Source organism: Aedes aegypti, chromosome 2 (assembly GCF_002204515.2).
Source record: "Aedes aegypti strain LVP_AGWG chromosome 2, AaegL5.0 Primary Assembly, whole genome shotgun sequence".
NCBI lineage: Eukaryota > Metazoa > Arthropoda > Insecta > Diptera > Culicidae > Aedes > Aedes aegypti.
In genome coordinates, this window is record NC_035108.1 from 44,162,691 (window position 1) to 44,181,296 (window position 18,606).

Here is an 18,606-nt window from a genome sequence, read left to right on the forward strand (position 1 = left end):
GAACTAACAGCTACCAATAATATTGAGCAAACTTGTTTCTCATGAAAATATAAAGAATCCTTATAAATATGAAGCTTCTTTAGAAATAGTTTTTTTTTCGGGAGTTTTTGTTATGCTGTATAAATAATAAATTCATTAATCTTGTTCTGTTAATATGTCAACCCCAAATTTTAAAATATTTGAAAATTACAAAATCCATGGATCACTGCAATAAATTTCAAATTGTGGTTACGATCGAGTTTTTTTTTGTATTATTCACAGTTTTGTGAAAATATTTTAGTTCTTTGATCAAATCATCGAAAATTTTCTGTACATTCATATTAATTCATATTAGAAAACTTCAAGTCATAAAATTCTTGAGGCAAATATTAAATTCTGCAGAAATGTATTGTACATGATTTTGTGAAAATATTGTAGTTCCTTGAACAAACAGCCACTAAAAATGTTCAGCAAATTTGTTTCTCGAAAACATAAAAACGGTTTAAAATAATAAAAGTTTTGTGTCATTGCGATAAATCTAAAAATACAGTAAAAAGGTGTGTTCACAATTTTGTAAAAATTCAACAGAAAATCACCATTAGTATTCTACAATCTTGTCAACATTAAATATGAGAATATTTTAAAATTATAAAATGTGGGTCATTGTTAACAGCTAGGTACAAAAATGCAACCGAGTACTAATGTGTCCATAAATAATGATTGATGGACGATATTTGAGCAGTGAATATGGACCAATGCACGAGTTTACTAATTTGACGTTTGAGCGGTGCCGTATTCACTCATTGACATGGTCACATAAATAATACGGCACCGCTCAAACGTCAAATAATTAACTCATGCATTGGACCATTGTAATTTTAAACAAGTTGCAGTCAAAATTTTAAAGTTCAAAACTCTGGTTTCAGGTCTTAGAATCCAGAACTTTGCCAATCATGACCAGTAGGAATAAGCTAAACTCTGAAATAAAACAGATAGTTTAAGTTAATATCGAATTTATTAGTTTAGTTGCGTAATTTTGCGAGCTACATATAAATTAAATCTTAAACCTAATATCACATTTAGAAAAGAATCTACTACACGCAAGTTAATCCTGGAAACGTTCATCTCTTCAACTTCCAAGGGCACTTTCCCCGAAAGTTAGCGGCACCATCGAAGCTATACTGTTCATCATCGAATCGTATCCATGCTGCTGGTGTCCACTTGCGGATGAACCGACCGTCACGCCACAAGTGGAAGACGGAACGTCCACGTTACCATCCGTCGTCGGAACTAGCTGTGCGACGCCCTCCTGTTGCTGTAATTGTACTTCCGATTGCTGCTGCTGATCACCACCGGACACTGCATTCCCATATCCGTAGAAATTGTCCACCTTGGAGAGGTTGTTTGCAAACCCGGCTGGCCGTATAAGCGGGAACTGTTGGTCATGCAGATGTTCGCTGGTTGGCGAAGGAATAAGCGAGAAGGCATCCATCGGTGCTTCGGACGAGTCCTTTTCCACAATTACCACATCGGAGTTGACACTTTCGCACTTGCGCTCTTCTCCTATCTCAATATCTTGCTTAGATGACTCCGGCGTTTCACTGGCGGTCATTGCTTTTTTTTGCATTACGACCGCTTTTGTCTGGATACTCGATTTATGTTTAGCTCGATGAAGTTGATACTTAACTTCGCTTATAGAAACGAACGTGCATTCAGAGCATTTGTACAGCAAATTGAGAGCAACATCGGCATGCATGCGCTCTAAATGCCTTCGATAGGTTGTGCTTTGGATGCTTGTGTAGTCACAGTAAGAACACCGATACATGTGTCCTTCGGAGTTGTGTCGCATTTTGTGCCGTCGCATGGAATTGTGATCGTTGCATGAAAAATCACAGTACGAGCATTTGAACCTCTTCTCGTCGGAATGTTTGGCCATATGCGATTGCAACAAATACCGAGTTTTGAAGAGCATTCCACAGAGGGAGCACTTCATTCGACCGTCGATTTCGGACGTTCCGTGTCGGCTTTCCATGTGTGCCTTTAGGAATTTTTGATTCGCAAATTTGAAATCGCATTTCACACACTTTACAGGGAATTCTGAGTGGAGCCATGCACTCTGTTGAATCTGCTGTATTTCCCGATGAGTTCTCCGATGGTTCCTCAGCTGTTTATTATTTTTGAACGCTTTGTTGCAGATAGCGCAGATGAAGTTCTTCTCATCGGAATGTATCTTCATATGAGTGTTGTTCAAACGGCCTAGAACAGGGGTTTTGAAGTTGCACTGCTGGCAGGCGTAAAGTTCCATATCAATCGCGTGCTCTCTCCACAGATGTGTGTGCAACGTATTCCAACTGCGAAACTCCTGTGAACCACACTCTGGACATCGGGTGCCTTCCGCGTTGGCGCCATCAATGGACGAGTCGTGACACTTTTTATGGTATGCTAGGGTTTCTGGTTGCCGGAAGCGAACACCACATTCTCCAATATCGCACTTGTAGCCTGCCTCCATTGGAGTCAGATTGGTGTAAAGTTTCTTTAGTTTGGTAATACCGGTTTGTTTGGCACCTTTCGGGCGACCTCTACTCCTCTGTGTCCGTTCTCGATCCTTCTCGGAAGGTTTTTGAGGCCTCGATGAAGAGCATGGTGATTGTTGTACCTGCATATCAACCGTGTGGCCTGCTGGAATGCTGATATTTATTTGCTCCATTTGATTTAACGGTGAGATCGTTGATTCGTCTACTGGATGTGATGTCGTTGGCGATGAGCTCTGCAGGTTGGACATAACCGGTTCCATCAAATTGTCAGCAACGTAAATGCGACCTGGATTCGCTTGCAAAGATGGTTGAAGTTGTGATGCATGTGGAGGTGTTGATTGGATCGATGGTGGTTCAGAGGATTCTGGTTCCGAGGGTGCCGGAGGATCAAGATTGATGATATCAAACACATCATATTCATCTGTGTGGTGATATTGTTGAGGTTCCGATGATTCAGATGTGGGTAATGGCATTTGCTGATGATCCATCATTTCGTCAGCATGAGTTGGAATCCTGTAATGAAGTGGACCCTTTATTGAACGTACTAAAAATGTATGTGATTTTTTTTAACGGATCCCTAACAGATCTTATCTAAATAGTGGGAGCAAAAAGAGAGTTTTCTTATTGTTCCACTAGAATACAACAGCTCAAATTCACAGGAATAATAAAACTATTTGTTTTTGATTATGACTAGAACTTACTAAGAACATTAGTGTAATAAACTTCGAAAAATGAACATTAGAACATCTTGCATCACTCATATGTCACCTTCTAAGCTAAAGAACACCCGTTACGATTTTTATCGATGCTGTTGACTTATTGCATTCATATTTGGTACACCTAATCCACACGGTTAGAAATTATGCCAAATGACCTACACTTTTCACAAAGGTTGAAATTGCTTCTTGGAAATGCCTTAAACGCATAATTATTCCCAACTGATCCCTTACCTCAAATGCTCTTGATGATCATCGTACGTAATATTTGCTGTAGATTTATCCGGTTCAATGATTATGAAATCGTTGTTAAACTCCTGCTGATACGGTTCCTGTTCGGTCACACTGCCGCAAGCCGAATCACAGCCCGTCATATCCTGATACTGGCTACCATTGTCCTGGAAATCATCCAAATCGGACGGAACTTCCTCCAAAATGTTGACAAAATTGTCCTCCTGCATCGGTTGCTGTTCACTGTCGCCATTCATTTCTGCGTTGTTCAAGCTTTGAGTACTCGTTGTTGGAGGCAGTAAATTTTGCAACTGCACCTGATCGATGGTCATCAGATTGAGCTCGTCCACGGATTTCAGATGAATAGTCGGCTGCTTGAGTACGCTGATGTTCTTGATGAAGATCTTACTCTTCCTCGGTGGCTGCTGTTGCTGGCCAGGGTCGAAATTGGCAACCGTCATCGAAGGCGGAGTGCAAATCGTGGGAGGGGTTGAGGAATTGCTACTACAGACTGGGGTAGGTAGGATTACCATATTGAGCCCAGAAAATCCCATCGACGAAGGGGTTCCTATGCTAGAAACAGATGTGGCAGGGCTAACGACTGGCGGCGGTGGAGTGGTGTAGAGACTTTCACTACTGCTTGTGCGGCTCATGTCACACGTGGAAATGATCGTTGGGGGCGTTATGGGGAGCATTGGATTTCGCAGGATGTCCACGTTGCGTATGAAGATCTTGCTACGCTGCGGAGTTCCTCCGTTCATTGACTCTGCGACACTTATCGGAGGCGATTGGCTGTTAGGACTCGGCGCAGGGACTACAAAGCTATACTTGCTCTCGTGCAACCCTGAAGGATTTTGAAATACGTTTTCTACATTCTGAGCAAAGTTAAGGTTCTGCAGCAAAGAAACGTTGCGAATGAAAATCTTTCCATTCTGTGATGGTTGTTGTTGTGTTGATTGTTGTTGATGTTGCTGCTGTTGTTGCGCTTGTTGGACATTTTCCTGCTCGATGACATCGGGTTTCTTGAGCAACTGCACATTTTTTATGTAGATCCTGCTACGATTTTTCTCTGGAGACACCTAGAATAGAAAGAAATAGAATTGAAAGAACCAAGGCTGGTAAAGAATCAGTGTTTTAAAAATAGGAACTTTTGAAACCTCATACCGTAAAACGTTGTAACTTTGATAGTTTTTTAGAAGGCAATTTGAATATTTCTACATTCTGTTTTAAAGATTTTTATTTTATGTATCAAAAACAAGTACTGGTATCTCAGTAATCGATAGTAGTTGAAAGATTGCATAAAGATTCATTTGGAATGGTCCAATTTTCCATATAAAGCGCCACCCACACATTACGTAACGTAACGGGAAGCGTTGGATCAAACAAAAATTTGAAGTTTTTATACAAAAAGCGTTACGGACGGGGAGGGTGTCGAAAATTACCAATTTTAGCAAGTCTATTTTCAGTTTTGGAATAACTTTGATAATGAGTATGTAAACATATGAAAATCGACAATTAAACTACTGTTTGGCGTTATTTCAATTAGAACTTGATTGGAGAAGGTTTATTGAAAACAACGATTGGATTTTGTTCATAAAATGACTGAAATTATAGGAAAAAATTACATACGAAAGTGTTTTAGTTCAAACATGCATGTCAATCGCCATTATAAGTCTGTGTGAATTGATATGAAATAATATTTCTGAAAATAATAAATTTACATTCACGTTTAGACAATGAATTTAACATACATCAAACAATTTTGGAATATAGAAAAGTATATTTCGAACTGAAACGAATGGATTAGTTTGATCGAACAGGGTGTTGCATACCTCTAGACGTTCAACATTACATGGCAATTCCTGACAAAATTGGTCCCAAATTGTAAAAAGATTATCACTAAAAGATTTGAGACCGTATTCATGTTCTGTTATTGCTGGGCTATCAGGGATAAGCGACAAACTCTTTAAAATTTCATCAAATAGTGTAACCGTAAAGCGATACAATAAACCCTTGTCCAAGAGAAATGTAGATAGCGATTCTCACCATCTTACTAGTTGTCCGAGATAGGACATAATGTTTATAATCCTCTTCACGGATGAGGCAGTGATAGCAAGCCAAATTACCCCTAGATGGCTTAGGTGGGTGTGGTTACCAAAAGGTTTTGTAATAAATGGTGACCCTGCAAACGGAACAGGTGGAAAGAGCAACGAGTGAGCACAAAAGGGCGGCTGGAGCCTCGAGAAGAAGACTGAGCTCTCCTAAGTTGTAACCGTAGTCGTGAACAGCTTAAGAAGCCTTGTGTTTAACAGTTTCCCTAAATAAATAAGTAGTGAGCCGTTGGGACGTTCCAACTGACTACAGTGTCCCGATCACCACCCCTAGTGGTTGTTGAACGCTAAGGATCGGTAAGAGTATACCGGTTATGCCCTGGACGGTTTCAAATCGTCACGGCTAACCTAAAAGAGGAAGCCGGTGTTCGTCGCGGATCCTTCTCTGAAGCTTCAGCGATACGACACGCCATCCGTTAATCATCTTCCACTTCTGCCACTCGCCGCCATTACTGAGAATCTCGCCACCCGCTATCGTCCACTCTCCACCACGCCAGCAACACAAAGTCTAGTTCACGCAACGTAACCTCCAACCATCAATTCGTGAGTAATAAAGTTTCCAAATTTACTTCTTAACTTTGGCCACTAGCAAGGTCCGAAAACCTCCCCATAAACTTCAACGTCCCTGAGACTCGAGAACCAAAAGAGGCCTTATGTGCCCGCCCCGTAGGTTGCCGTTGGCTTCAGACCAGCAACCTGGGGTTAATGACGTTTCCCCTTCTGGGTGCGTCGAGCGTATCCTCGAGGGTTAAGAGGCCGTAGCAGAAACGGTAACATTTGGCGCTTAACGTGGGTGATCGTAAAACAGATTGTTTGTAGGGGTTTCAAAAATGCCAAAATCTAATCGAATATTGATATTCACATATAGAGCTTCAAATGTAATCGCTTCCAACGAAAATAGTTCAGACATGAAGTGTTATGCTAATACTCTTTACTTTTGCATTCGTTTTGATTTGATTAACAGAAATTATGTTATTTCGTTTAGTGTATTGTGAGTACCCTACTATCAAAGCTACCCGCATTATGAAAGTTATCCCGCTTTACGGTACCTGAAAAAGACAAGACAGGCATCAAAAGGAGATCCAAAATTGGTCTCAGAGGCAAAAAAAAATCATACAGGAATCAACAAAATAAAAGAAACCTCATTTATAAGACAGGGTGTCCATTTAAAATCACCCGGATGTCCAAGAAATTGAAAAAAGGAATGGATGATTCTGCGCCTTGATTTTTTTTAACATTCGACGAATTTGGAGGACTTGATCTTACTTATTCATGAATTATTAGTAATCAAATTTATTAAATACTGTGAGCGTCCATTCTCTACAATTCATAGGAAGTTCAGAGAGATTTTGGAATTATATAAACACAAAAGGGCAAAGTTCAAAACCAATCCATTACCTACTAAGAATTCCTACGGCATTATGCGTTAGACATGGCCCAAGGTTGGTTCCTGGATAAATTCTTAATCTAGTAAAACTGGTATTTCCAAATACAATTTATTGTTGTCCTATGAAGCTGGCTAACACTTATGCCATAAATCCAAGATTGCATCTTCCAAGCAATCTTTATAAAATGTAATCTACAATCTTGTCAAAAATAACCAAAATCCCAAGAATACCTAAAAGACTCTTCTATTTATTTATTCATCAAAGATCTTGCCATGAAATTCGTTGGGAATGTTTTCTTCTAATTTGCTGTGAATCGGCAGAAATCCATACAAAATCAAGTCAGGGGCCTAATAAAAACATTGTCATACTAGTAATCCGGGCAAAGCTTCTTCGAGAATGTGTATCATCAATCTTAGAAATCTGCCAAATGGAACTTTAGCTAATCAGTCCGAAAATCTCCCAAGAAATATACCAAATACTTTTTTTTAGTTTAGCTTTTTACCAATCTCTACGAATCTACTAAGAATTTCAAGCAAAATCAGTTAGATCTTTTCTAGAATCCACTAAAAACGTTATTACCATTTTACCCATTTCAGTGATCTCTTAGAAAGAACTTTCAAGAAACTGGTCAATTATCGGTTTGTTTCCAGATTGCCCAATTGAAAAATACCCATATTCCCTCGCTTCTGAGAATAGGAAGCATTGTGAAAATCAGCAACTCCATCAGAATTTGTTTGAAATAGTAGTGTAGTAGTGTCATTACTAAAAATGCTTGGTCGAAATTATTTTGAATCATTTGACATTTTTAGTGTCCTTTTTAGTTATTGCTATTCTGATTACTCCTGTCTTTTACGTAAGATTAGAGTCTTAAATGTCAATTATGACGACAATTGACATTTAAGACTCTAATCTTAACAAAATTAGGCTGTCGGACTCGATTATCCGGAGTATCGATTTTTTTTTTCACTCTGGATAATCGAATCACTAAGAAAAAAATAAAATCTTCTATAAAAGAATTTAAATAGTATCTTTTTTCGTTGTTGTATTTATATGATGCGGTGGCGTAGCCAGAAATTATTTCTAGGAACATTAGGGGTCTTAACAAGAAAAAAAAATTGATCGGCGTACACAAAAAAACACTTTTTCAAACCCCCCATTTCTTAAATACGTTCAAAACTGCAAAACCATCCTGCTTTTTACGTATTTCCCAAATGGAGCATGATAAAAGTTGTCAAAAGGTTTTCCAAATTCGGCCTGACTTCAATGACATTTCTAACAGTTTTTAGGAATTCCTCGTGAAAAGAATTACTATAAAGGGCCCTAATTCAGCACATTGCCTAATTCCGCGCATTTCATACAAAATTATTTATATATGGGAATACACATTAAGGGTATTCACTTAATGGCGTAAATTCTCGCGTAAATCGTGTAAAGTTGGTAATTTCAAACATTTCACAGTATTGCCGCAATCGCAGATGAATGATTTCAGATTGTTGAAATTCGATATCCAAGAGCGCCTTGGTGATGGTAACAAAACAAATGTCAACAAAACAAATACCCACGAATTCGTTTTCGTAGGTTTTTAGGTTTTTAGCAATTGGGAGGAAATTAATAGAGAATCATTAACATTTTGCAATTTAAGTTATGCATTACTTTTCTATTTCTAGCGGAGAGATGCTTGTGGCTGAATAATGTCCGGTGATTCCTTATCAGATTGAGTCTCTAGGTGCACTCTTTAATACTGCTGTTCGGTTTTGGAAAGTGACTTGGGACCAGGTGCAAAAACTGACTCTCTGATATTGGATGCTGTTTGTTTAATATTCTATTGAGCTGATTCACACAATTTGTTCTTTGGGAATGTACCTATCGGTGAGGCTACCGGACGAGATCGGCAAGTTAAACTACAAGCGCTAAACACTAATTTGTAAATCAGAGCGGGTTTTCATCACAAAATCAGTATAAAATGCAGCCATCAAGTGTTTGTAAGCATTCAGGTTTGTGAGAAATTGAAGTCTATTAGTTTTGGAAACAAAATAACTTGAGATATTTTAAATAGAAAACACTTTTTATTCAGCAATCATTTATCTACGTTTCATGCGTCTGGATGTGCTTTTGGTCATTTTCACAAAAACCTCGCATATCGCTGTTATTTTGTCAATATTTAAAACGATTCTAATGGGTGGCCCAGCACATTTTGGTACATGTTATTACCATCAATCCATGAAATCTTAAATAGGATATAAAATTAACCCTTCTAATTCTATTTATCCCAATGTATTTGTTCTAATATGGCCAAATCTGAACAGCAAACATAAAAATTTTTCAATGCACGCAACCCATGAACAGCTAGATTTACCGTTTTGATTCATATTACGGACAGCTTCAAATTCCGGACACTCTCGTTTGTATGGGAAACATTTCACACGAAATGTTTCAATTTTCGCCGTCCAAAAGTTCTCATTTTCGAGGCTCGTTTTATTACGTTTTTTCCATAAATATCATTGCAAATTTATAATGCCCAACTACCTGAGACGTCTCTTAAGTGGTTGAACGATTTCAATTGATGATTTGACTGTTCCATTAATGATTATCATGAGCTGTCCGTAATTCGAATCAAAGCGTCCGGAATATGAGGCAAAAGTGAGGGAGCGTCCGGAATAAGAATCATGAAAAGGTCACACGTTTTGATTTATAAAAAATTATTCAATTTGCGGACGCGTATTCTTTACCCACCATCCGAAAGTTAAGGGCTTCCGACGCTCGATAACGCTAAAAAATCATACAGAATGATTTATTTTGTATGGTCCAAGCTGGGTTATACTTCACTGAGGCCTTAAGTGTCCGTAATATGAATCAAAACGGTAGTTCTCAAGTGTCAAAACTGGAATATTTCGTTTGAAATAAGTCATTGCAATGAATACGCAGTTTCAGTTTTACGCTGGTTTACGCAACTTTAAGTGAATACCCCTATTATTATTGCAGCAACTTTTAATGCCATTTGATGCTACTATGATTTAGAATAAGTTTGAATCACAAATAAAATCAAATAAGGCATTTTTTCGCGGCGTAAAAAAATAATTAGTGTAGGCCCTTCTAAGTTGACGCAATTTTTCCAATTTCCTTAGTGTCCGTCCGTGACTGTAGGACACAAAAAAAAAGCGATTTATTTATTGAAAATGTTTAATTTTTTATGCAATTTTCTATGGAACTACTAGCTACAGATATGTTTCATGATTCTATACATCTATAGATACGAAATTTATTTAACATTGTGAACCACAAATAACATTGCCAATGTTCACTTGATTGTGATTCTTATTTATATTATACAATCCTTATTTAGACTTATGGAGATAGCAACAAATAGGGGTTTTCTATAAATTACGACACACTCTCGGGGAATGATTCACGGAAACGCGACGATCCATACATAATTTACGAAGCCTCGATACAAAAAGTATGTGATATTGGGGAGAGGATTGAAAATAGCCATATGTTGTGTGACGTAAGAAATTTAAGTTTCAGTTACCCGTGGCATTAGCGGCTTTCATTATTTGAATTGTTAAAAACATATCGATTCCAAGCAATAATGCGAACTGGACCTTGTATTGTATGAACAGTGGAGAATACAAACATATGGGTAGTCGGGGCGGTTTCGCAAATGGAGTGGAATGAGCACCCCTTGAAAACTGCATAAATTTCTCCTGAAATAACATGAAACCCCAGAGCTGGCATGGAAATGAAGCGATAAGCATGTTAATAGTGAGTATTCTGAACTCAAAGAAAAAGGAACAAATTATATTCGGAAAAAAAAACTGCACATATTGCCCTGAATGGCTCTTACAAATTTCATCATTTTAGAATGTTGATGTTTGACTGTCACAATGTTTTTTCAAATTTAAAAACAGAACATCAGAATGTTTCTAAATTCTAATAACTTTCAAGTATAGTGTATAAAATAATAAATTTATTAGATTGTATGAGATAAATTCACAACCTAAAATAGGGTGCTCATATCACCCAATCGATAAAAATTGACACGAAAAATGTTAAATCTTGAAAATTCATTCATTTATTCGTTTCTAAGACAACGGAAATCATGCAGATTTTGTATATTGATCTAAAATTTGTTAGAAATTATATAAAGATCCAAAAATTCCATAATATGTTCTGTACTTCTATCGACTTTTTCTTAAGGTCCTACCTGCCCCACCTTCCCTTATACGAAATACACACGTACCAATGCCACGGTAATGAAAATACTATAACAAATGTTATCTTTATTTAATGAGATCGTCCAAAAATTATAAAAACGTAGACTAAAGCGTTAGAGCTCATACAAAACTTTACTTTTTTTCAGCGTTACGTTATGCCTTATTATATTGAAATTAATGTTAATTTGATTGTTTCGTGAGTGCACGGAATATGGAAAAGCGTTTAAAAATGCGCAGAATTAGGCAATTCCAATGAGTGAACTATTTCAAAAAAATCACAATTGTAAATTATGAATATAGTCTAGTTCATATTTTTCCCATAATCTCAAACAGATTTGCTAGCGATCCACTCATAAAGGTTTTTTGTTGATGCAATACTATTTTTTAATTAGCCATTTGAAATGGTTTATTCCTTAACTGCGCTGAATTACGGCACTTTACGGCACTGCTTGTGTTGTATATTTTTCCTGATTTTCTCCAGAAATTTCAACAGAATCTAATTCAGGTATTTGTCCAAAGTTTCATTCACATATTACCCGAATATTTCTTCAAGAGTGCATAAAGTGCTATTTTACGGACTTATTGAGGAATCGCTCCAATAACTTTTTTCAACAGTTCAATCTGGAATTATTTTCCAAGGATCATCCCCGAAAAATATTTCTTAATGAATTCGTAAAATAGTTTATAATGAAACTTCTGTATAAATTCCTGATGATGATGATAACTGTAGAAAAATAATCTATCAAATTTCTGGATAATATCCTGCTGGATTTTGCTGAAGAAACTTCTTCAAAAACATCGGACATCCTTGAAGGAATTTGTGTAGGAATGATCGGAAGAATGACTTCAATATTTTGTGTATTGGTGTGGAACCTTACATATAGCATACTTTACTATAGAAATTACTGGAGAAATGTTTGGAAGGACTGCAGGAGTAGTTCCTGCATGAAATATGAGGAACTGGACGAGAATGGGGTATCTTTACGATCATGATCCTTAATTTAATTTATTAAGGACATCCTGGAAAAGATCTCAATAGATCCACATGAAGTTTTTTTAGCAAATTTTGGGAGAAACTATGGAGGAATTCTTGAAGATTTTTTATGGAAATGACTGAAAGAAATCAGCGTAGGACTAGAGGGATTCTGGAAAAATCCTCGAACATTTTTTTAATCTGGAATAATTTTTGTGGAGTTTTTTTGGAATAACTTCAGTATATAAACTGGATAATTTGGTAAAACAGGAACTGACAAATTACCGAAAGAAATTCTGGGACAATTCCTGATATTAGAGTAATTCTTCTGAAAATTGCCGAAAGTACCTGTAGTCCTGTAGAAAATACTGGAAAAAATACTCTAAGCATCCATTGAGAAATCGCTTGACGAACTCTTGAGAGAAATGGTGAAGAAATCTGTAGAAGTAATACAGATGAGGTCATCCTTGAAGGACTTCCTGAAAATATTTTAGAAAATATCTTTGAGAAATTACTAGGAAAATTTTTAAAGCATTTCCTCGAATAATCTGTGAAGAATTTCTTGGAGAACCTGTGAAATAGCTAAAAATAAATGAAACCCGAATTTCATACTATACCATTGAATTCCATCAGAGACTATAGTGGAATTAAATGGTGTAGTACTAAATTTGGTTTTTCATTTATTGATTGGTAATCCATAAAACAGCTCGAAGGTTTATTATCATGTGAAAAAGCTGCCCAAGGGTGTCATAAGGTATCCTTGGAGCCTTTACAATTTTGCACTAGGATTGATTCACACGCCAGGGAGCGGAAAAGGAAAAAAGTGACTGTAGTGACCATTTTGGTAAAAAAGATGATATCCTCTACTAAAAATAGAGAAGTATCAGAGGCATTGACATAAAGACCATGTCTCCAAGAAGAGACCTGCTACAAGCTCTGAAGGAAGCTATCAGCTATTCATATCAAGCTATGAAAAACCTACCATTTGTATAGACTCCGACACTGGAACTGCATTCGATTCATCGACCGCATTTCCACAGTCATTCGATTCTTGGGCTCGAGGAAATCGGCCCTCCAATAGCGTTCTCGCCTCCGACTGCACCATCATATGATCCACCTCTAGATGCACCTCCAATGAACGCCTCTGCCAGAACTTGTTCTCGCACGCAGGGCAATTGAAGAACTCCATTTCAGCTCGCTCCCGATTGGGATGCTTCTCATGGACGTGATCTCGCAAAGTTTGCTCCACCAGGGTGACCAGCGGACAAAATTCACAGCAGTGCACTCTCAGCTCTTCCTCGATGTGCTCCTGACGATCTTCGTCCAGATAACTCTCGGCGATACTGGGCAACTGAACCATGGCTGTTCCCTTTTCCAACGCCCGCAAATCTCCCAGCTCCCGTTTGATTGGTTCCGATTTGTCCTCGCACTTGATTCCCTCCGCATTGCTACGGGATTGGTTCTGCTGGGACTGGTACTGCTGATTGATCTGCATGGGAACTTTAACGAATATGCTCGGCAGAACCACATCGTTGGGGCCGGTTGTGGTACTCGTTGTACCAGCGCTTCCGCTCGTAGAGCAGCTGCCAATCGGGGGCAGTGTGACGACATTTGCTACGGAGCACGACGGGCCCGAAATCGTACCGAAGAAAGATGAAGAGTTGAAACTCAGATGGGAAGTCGGTTCAGTGCCTTGCAACGGTGAGTTGATAGGGTTCGCTGCCAGCTGAAATGAAGATAGATTTAATGACATTTCATTTTATCATTTTTAGCATTTGGTGGGGTAATATTATCTATTTGAAACCCTGTTGTCACAATTAGAGGGATTTCTATAAATTGGTCAGATGAAGTTAAGTATCTAGGGCTCATGCTAGATAATAATTTAACTTTCAAAAATCACATTGAGGGCATTCAAGCCTAAAAAAAAGGATAAAATGCCTTTATCCACTCATTACCACAAAATCAAAGCTTTGTCTTAAGAACAAGCTTTTGATATTTAAATAAATTTTCAGGCCTGCCATATTGTATGCTGTACTAATATGGACTAGCTACTGTAATACCAGAAAGAAAGCTCTGCAAAGGATTCAAAATAGAATTTTCAAAATGATTCTGAAGCTTCCTCCCTGGTATAGTACTAATGAGTTAGGTACATAGAATATCTAATGTTGAAACATTGGAACAAATGTCAAATAAAATTATTGATAATCTTAGGCAAAAATCGTTTCAATCTTCTATTGCCACGAATAATGCGTTACATATTTAGGTTAAGGAAATTCTCTTTTATAAGCAGGTGAAATCAACTCAAATTCTGAACTGCTGTTGCAAATGAAATGTAATATGTTGTTAACAAAATGTTAATAAAATCTCAATTTTGTTTTACCAAATTAAGACGATGGTGTTGTCTAACACATAACACATCTAGATATAATAAATGAATGTAATGTTTGAAATGATACTAATGAAGAATTAAAAAAATGAACTCGATATTGAAGGGACCATTGAGTACCTCTCTAACTTGCAGTACACAAAACCAATGCAACTGCGATTGGACCCTGGAGGTAGTCATGAAAACCCAATTTTTACTATGGTTCTCTTAGGCGATATCGAGATACGAAATATCGAGTTAGGGAGAGTTAACTGTATTTAATTATCGCTTCAGAATATTTTTTCTGATTATGAACGGAATTCCCAGGGAATTCCAGTTGCACAAAACTCCCTAATAATTCCAGGTCTTCTCAGGTAGTACCTAGATACCTTGCTTCCTTGACCTTGGGACATCTTTGACCCGATAAAAATGTTAAAGCTGGTTATCGTAAAATTAATAAATACAATTACAATTATTGCTTACGAAATTGACTCACCATCGAATCGAATCCGAGACTTTCCGAGCAATGGTTTTGGAATATGTCCATTTTCGTCAAAGTTTGCCGACTGATTGGTTGCAGTTTGATTAATTCACTTGGATTTCATGGTAATGAACTGTAAATTCAACGTTTAATGTCGAATTAATGATGAATAAATGAATAAATCCTTCACTTTTTGCTAGGAAAAGTACTTTGTTTACTTTTTTACTCCAGAAAAATGCAACGCATTTTGACAGCTAAACAGCTGTTTTCTGTGCGCGAAGTGTTCGTGTGATCCACTGCATGGTGATCAACTGTGATACCGGTCTGTTGCTGTTTTCGTTGTACGAAAGGGGTGGGAATGGGTGGTTGGGTGGAATAAGAAAAGCAACGATGGGGAAAGACTAAAGATTCTGTAGCGTAATAGATTGGCGCACGGTATGTCTGAATTAGTTAAATAGAATAATTAGGCTGATACAAATATTAATTTTCTTTTATGTCACCCCCCCCTTCAAAAATCCGAAAATTTTGAAGGGGAGAAAAAAAAGATTCATCGTATTTTTGACATCAGTTAGGTTTTTTCAATTTACAAAGTAAAATACAAGTAAAATAATGATCCAGAGGACGATTAAAAACAGTTTAACAACTATCATTGAAAATAAAAATTCGAAAAAATAACTTTTTTTCAGTTTTATTTTTTTGTTCCTTATTTATTTTTATCCCCCCCCCCCCTCGTACCTTCCAAGTGGTCTCGGACATAAAAGAAATTTAATATTTGTATCAGCCTTAATTTGGTTCTTATTTTACGAATGAAGTTGTTATTACATAAGGGTTCCTGTGGTAATAAGCACTGTTGGAGTAAAATGTACCTTGTCAATTTCTCTTAAATAAACAAGAACAAGATGAATCGCCTTAGATTTTCAACAGCACGAATCTGGAGAACCAGACATCCGTTTGAGCTGAAAACTTACACTCAAAATAATCCAAACGTCATTGTTACGTGAAAACATACGTGGTTTTTTTCCATCGCACTTTTCACGTAGCGCTTACGTGGAACGTAGGTACATACCACAGAATGAACGCATGAACCATTGAGCTTCGTCCGTTCCACCGGCGTTACACATAAGAGCTACGTGGATGTTCCCGTCTTTTTTACAAAGCGGTTTAATAGATCCGAGATGATTTTTTAATGGAAGTTATTAAAATATTGTTATAGAAACTACCCTGGTACTGTTTCTCATTTTTCAATTTTACAATAAGAAGATTAAATAAATGGGAAATTGGAATATTTATTCTATGCAAATGCAATCATTGATCAAGAGTAGTGCTTTGTGAAGCCCAAGCAGGACAGTTCGGTTTTGCGTCGTCCGATTGATTTTGGTGACGGATTCGCGCGTTTTTGTTGCCGGAGAATCTTTTTCCCCCTGTTTTGGAGCGTCTTGCTGGGTAGTGCTTTGTGAAGCCCAAGCAGGACAGTTCGGTTTTGCGTCGTCCGATTGATTTTGGTGACGGATTCGCGCGTTATCGTTGCCGGAGAATTTTTTCCCCCCTGTTTTGGAGCGTCTTGCTGGGTAGTGCTTCGTGACGCCCAAGCAGGACAGTTCGGTTTTGCGTCGTCCGATTGATTTTGGTGACGGATTCGCGCGTTTTTGTTGCCGGAGAATTTTTTTTCCCCCTGTTTTGGAGCGTCTTGCTGGGTAGTGCTTCGTGAAGCCCAAGCAGGACAGTTCGGTTTTGCGTCGTCCGATTGATTTTGGTGACGGATTCGCGCGTTTTTGTTGCCGGAGAATTTTTTTTTTCCCTGTTTTGGAGCGTCTTGCTGGGTAGTGCTTCGTGAAGCCCAAGCAGGACAGTTCGGTTTTGCGTCGTCCGATTGATTTTGCCGACGGATTCGCGCGTTATCGTTGCCGGAAATTTTTTTTCCCCCTGTTTTGGAGCGTCTTGCTGGGTAGTGCTTCGTGAAGCCCAAGCAGGACAGTTCGGTTTTGCGTCGTCCGATTGATTTTGCTGACGGATTCGCGCGTTATCGTTGCCGGAGAATTTTTTCCCCCTGTTTTGGAGCGTCTTGCTGGGTAGTGCTTCGTGAAGCCCAAGTAGGACAGTTCGGTTTTGCGTCGTTTGATTTTGCTGACGGATTCGCGCGTGTTTTCGTCGCCGGAGATTTTTTTTTTTTTTTTTTTTTAGCGTCTTGCTGGGTACGTATTTGGGAAGGCCCAAGCAAGACGGTTTATTTTCGGGACGCCAAGAAGTTTTGCTGTCAGTGTCAGTTTTGTGTTCAGTCGAGAATGGATTACCAACTGGTGAGTTCGTTTCATGCTTATGATAACACATATTTTCTTGAAAGCGTAACTTTTGTGTAATATTAAAACAAACTTTGTATGGTTCGTCACTATATGTGTCGGCATTATGCTTTTTTCTTATACAATTTGAATATACATATATTTTTCTCTTTTTGACATTATTAAAAATTATTTATTAAAAAAAACTTTTGAATTGTTCGACATTGTGAATGTTGACGTATTTTCTAAAACTTCTACCATATCGAGACAAAATGCACAGTAATACTCATATGTAATTTTCAAACAAACTATGTATGGTTCGTCACTACAAGTGTCGGCATTATTCCTGTTTCATATAAGTTAAAATATATACATGTAATTTTCAGTTTTCGTCATTAATAAAAACGTCTTTTGAATTGTTCGACATTATAGATGTTGACGTATTTTTCCAAAAACTTCTCGAGACAAAATTACAAAACTAGCTTTAAATACAAGTCGTATATTTCCCCCTTGTCCATGGATCGCATCACTGACCAGAGGTGACTCCCAGATCTTTTCCTCCCTCACTAATAAACACCCTTCCCGTGGTGATTGTGGAGATGCAGAGGTATTCTCGGTCTCTAGAAGCAACAATCATTACACCCTAACATTCCTTCCCCATCCCAACTGACTGTAAGGACTTGGCCGGCGCCGTTATTGATCAATAATATTAGATCTGCTAAAATTGCACTTCGAGAGTAAGCGGAAACTCCCATCCCTTATTCATTTGGATCGTAGTGCAATTCTTACCAGTTCCGATCAATCACGGAGTAGCAACCATTGACATGTACAGTCAGTCTATGCTATGCTATGCTATGCAAATGCAATCATTGATCAAGTACTCCGCTCACGAGTACTGGTGCACTGGCGGTATAAAAATCAAGCAATTTGTAGTTGAATAAAAACACTGTTTGGATATTTTTGCCATTTATTGATGCTCTCCAACTCAGGAATTGTGCTTATTTGAATCGCCTTCAAAGGTTTCCATGTTCCAGTCAATTTTGCTGCTGCATGGAGTAAAATCAGATACATAACACTAATTAATATGAAAACCTTGGAAATCCAAACTATTTTTACCTTGAAATTAATTACAAAAACGTTGTAAAGTTTTCTCAACCTTTTAGAAAAAAACAGCGGCCATCCTCTTCGCAAGTAAACACAACACCGAATGAATGCGAAATGCGGTTGTCAAAATGAATTCAAGTGCGGATGTGAATTTCCCGTAACTCTAATAGGTTAACCACGGTAAACTTTACCGGGTCACCACTTGGTGCTTAATAATGGTATGGTAAACATCAC

General features: G+C 37.9%; 1 protein-coding gene across 1 annotated transcript; it reads right to left on the reverse strand.

The window, feature by feature from the left end:
* Positions 1–975: 975 nt before the first annotated feature.
* Positions 976–15,228, reverse strand: LOC110675498. Its single transcript, XM_021840679.1, has 4 exons — positions 15,008–15,228; positions 13,129–13,872; positions 3,464–4,539; positions 976–3,026 (listed from the first exon to the last, which is right to left on the reverse strand). Exons 1-4 carry the CDS (start codon positions 15,056–15,058, stop codon positions 1,109–1,111), a joined length of 3,789 nt encoding a protein of 1,262 aa, XP_021696371.1. The 5' UTR covers positions 15,059–15,228; the 3' UTR covers positions 976–1,108.
* Positions 15,229–18,606: the final 3,378 nt, after the last annotated feature.

Excerpts from the sequence above, each read along its gene's own strand:
- LOC110675498 (XM_021840679.1), bottom strand. The coding sequence starts at position 15,058 with ATGGACATATTCCAAAACCATTGCTCGGAAAGTCTCGGATTCGATTCG. Across the intron at positions 13,873-15,007 it reads GTCTCGGATTCGATTCGATG|CTGGCAGCGAACCCTATCAA; the intron begins GTGAGTCAATTT and ends TCTTCATTTCAG. Across the intron at positions 4,540-13,128 it reads TGTCGGAGTCTATACAAATG|GTGTCTCCAGAGAAAAATCG; the intron begins GTAGGTTTTTCA and ends TTTCTATTCTAG.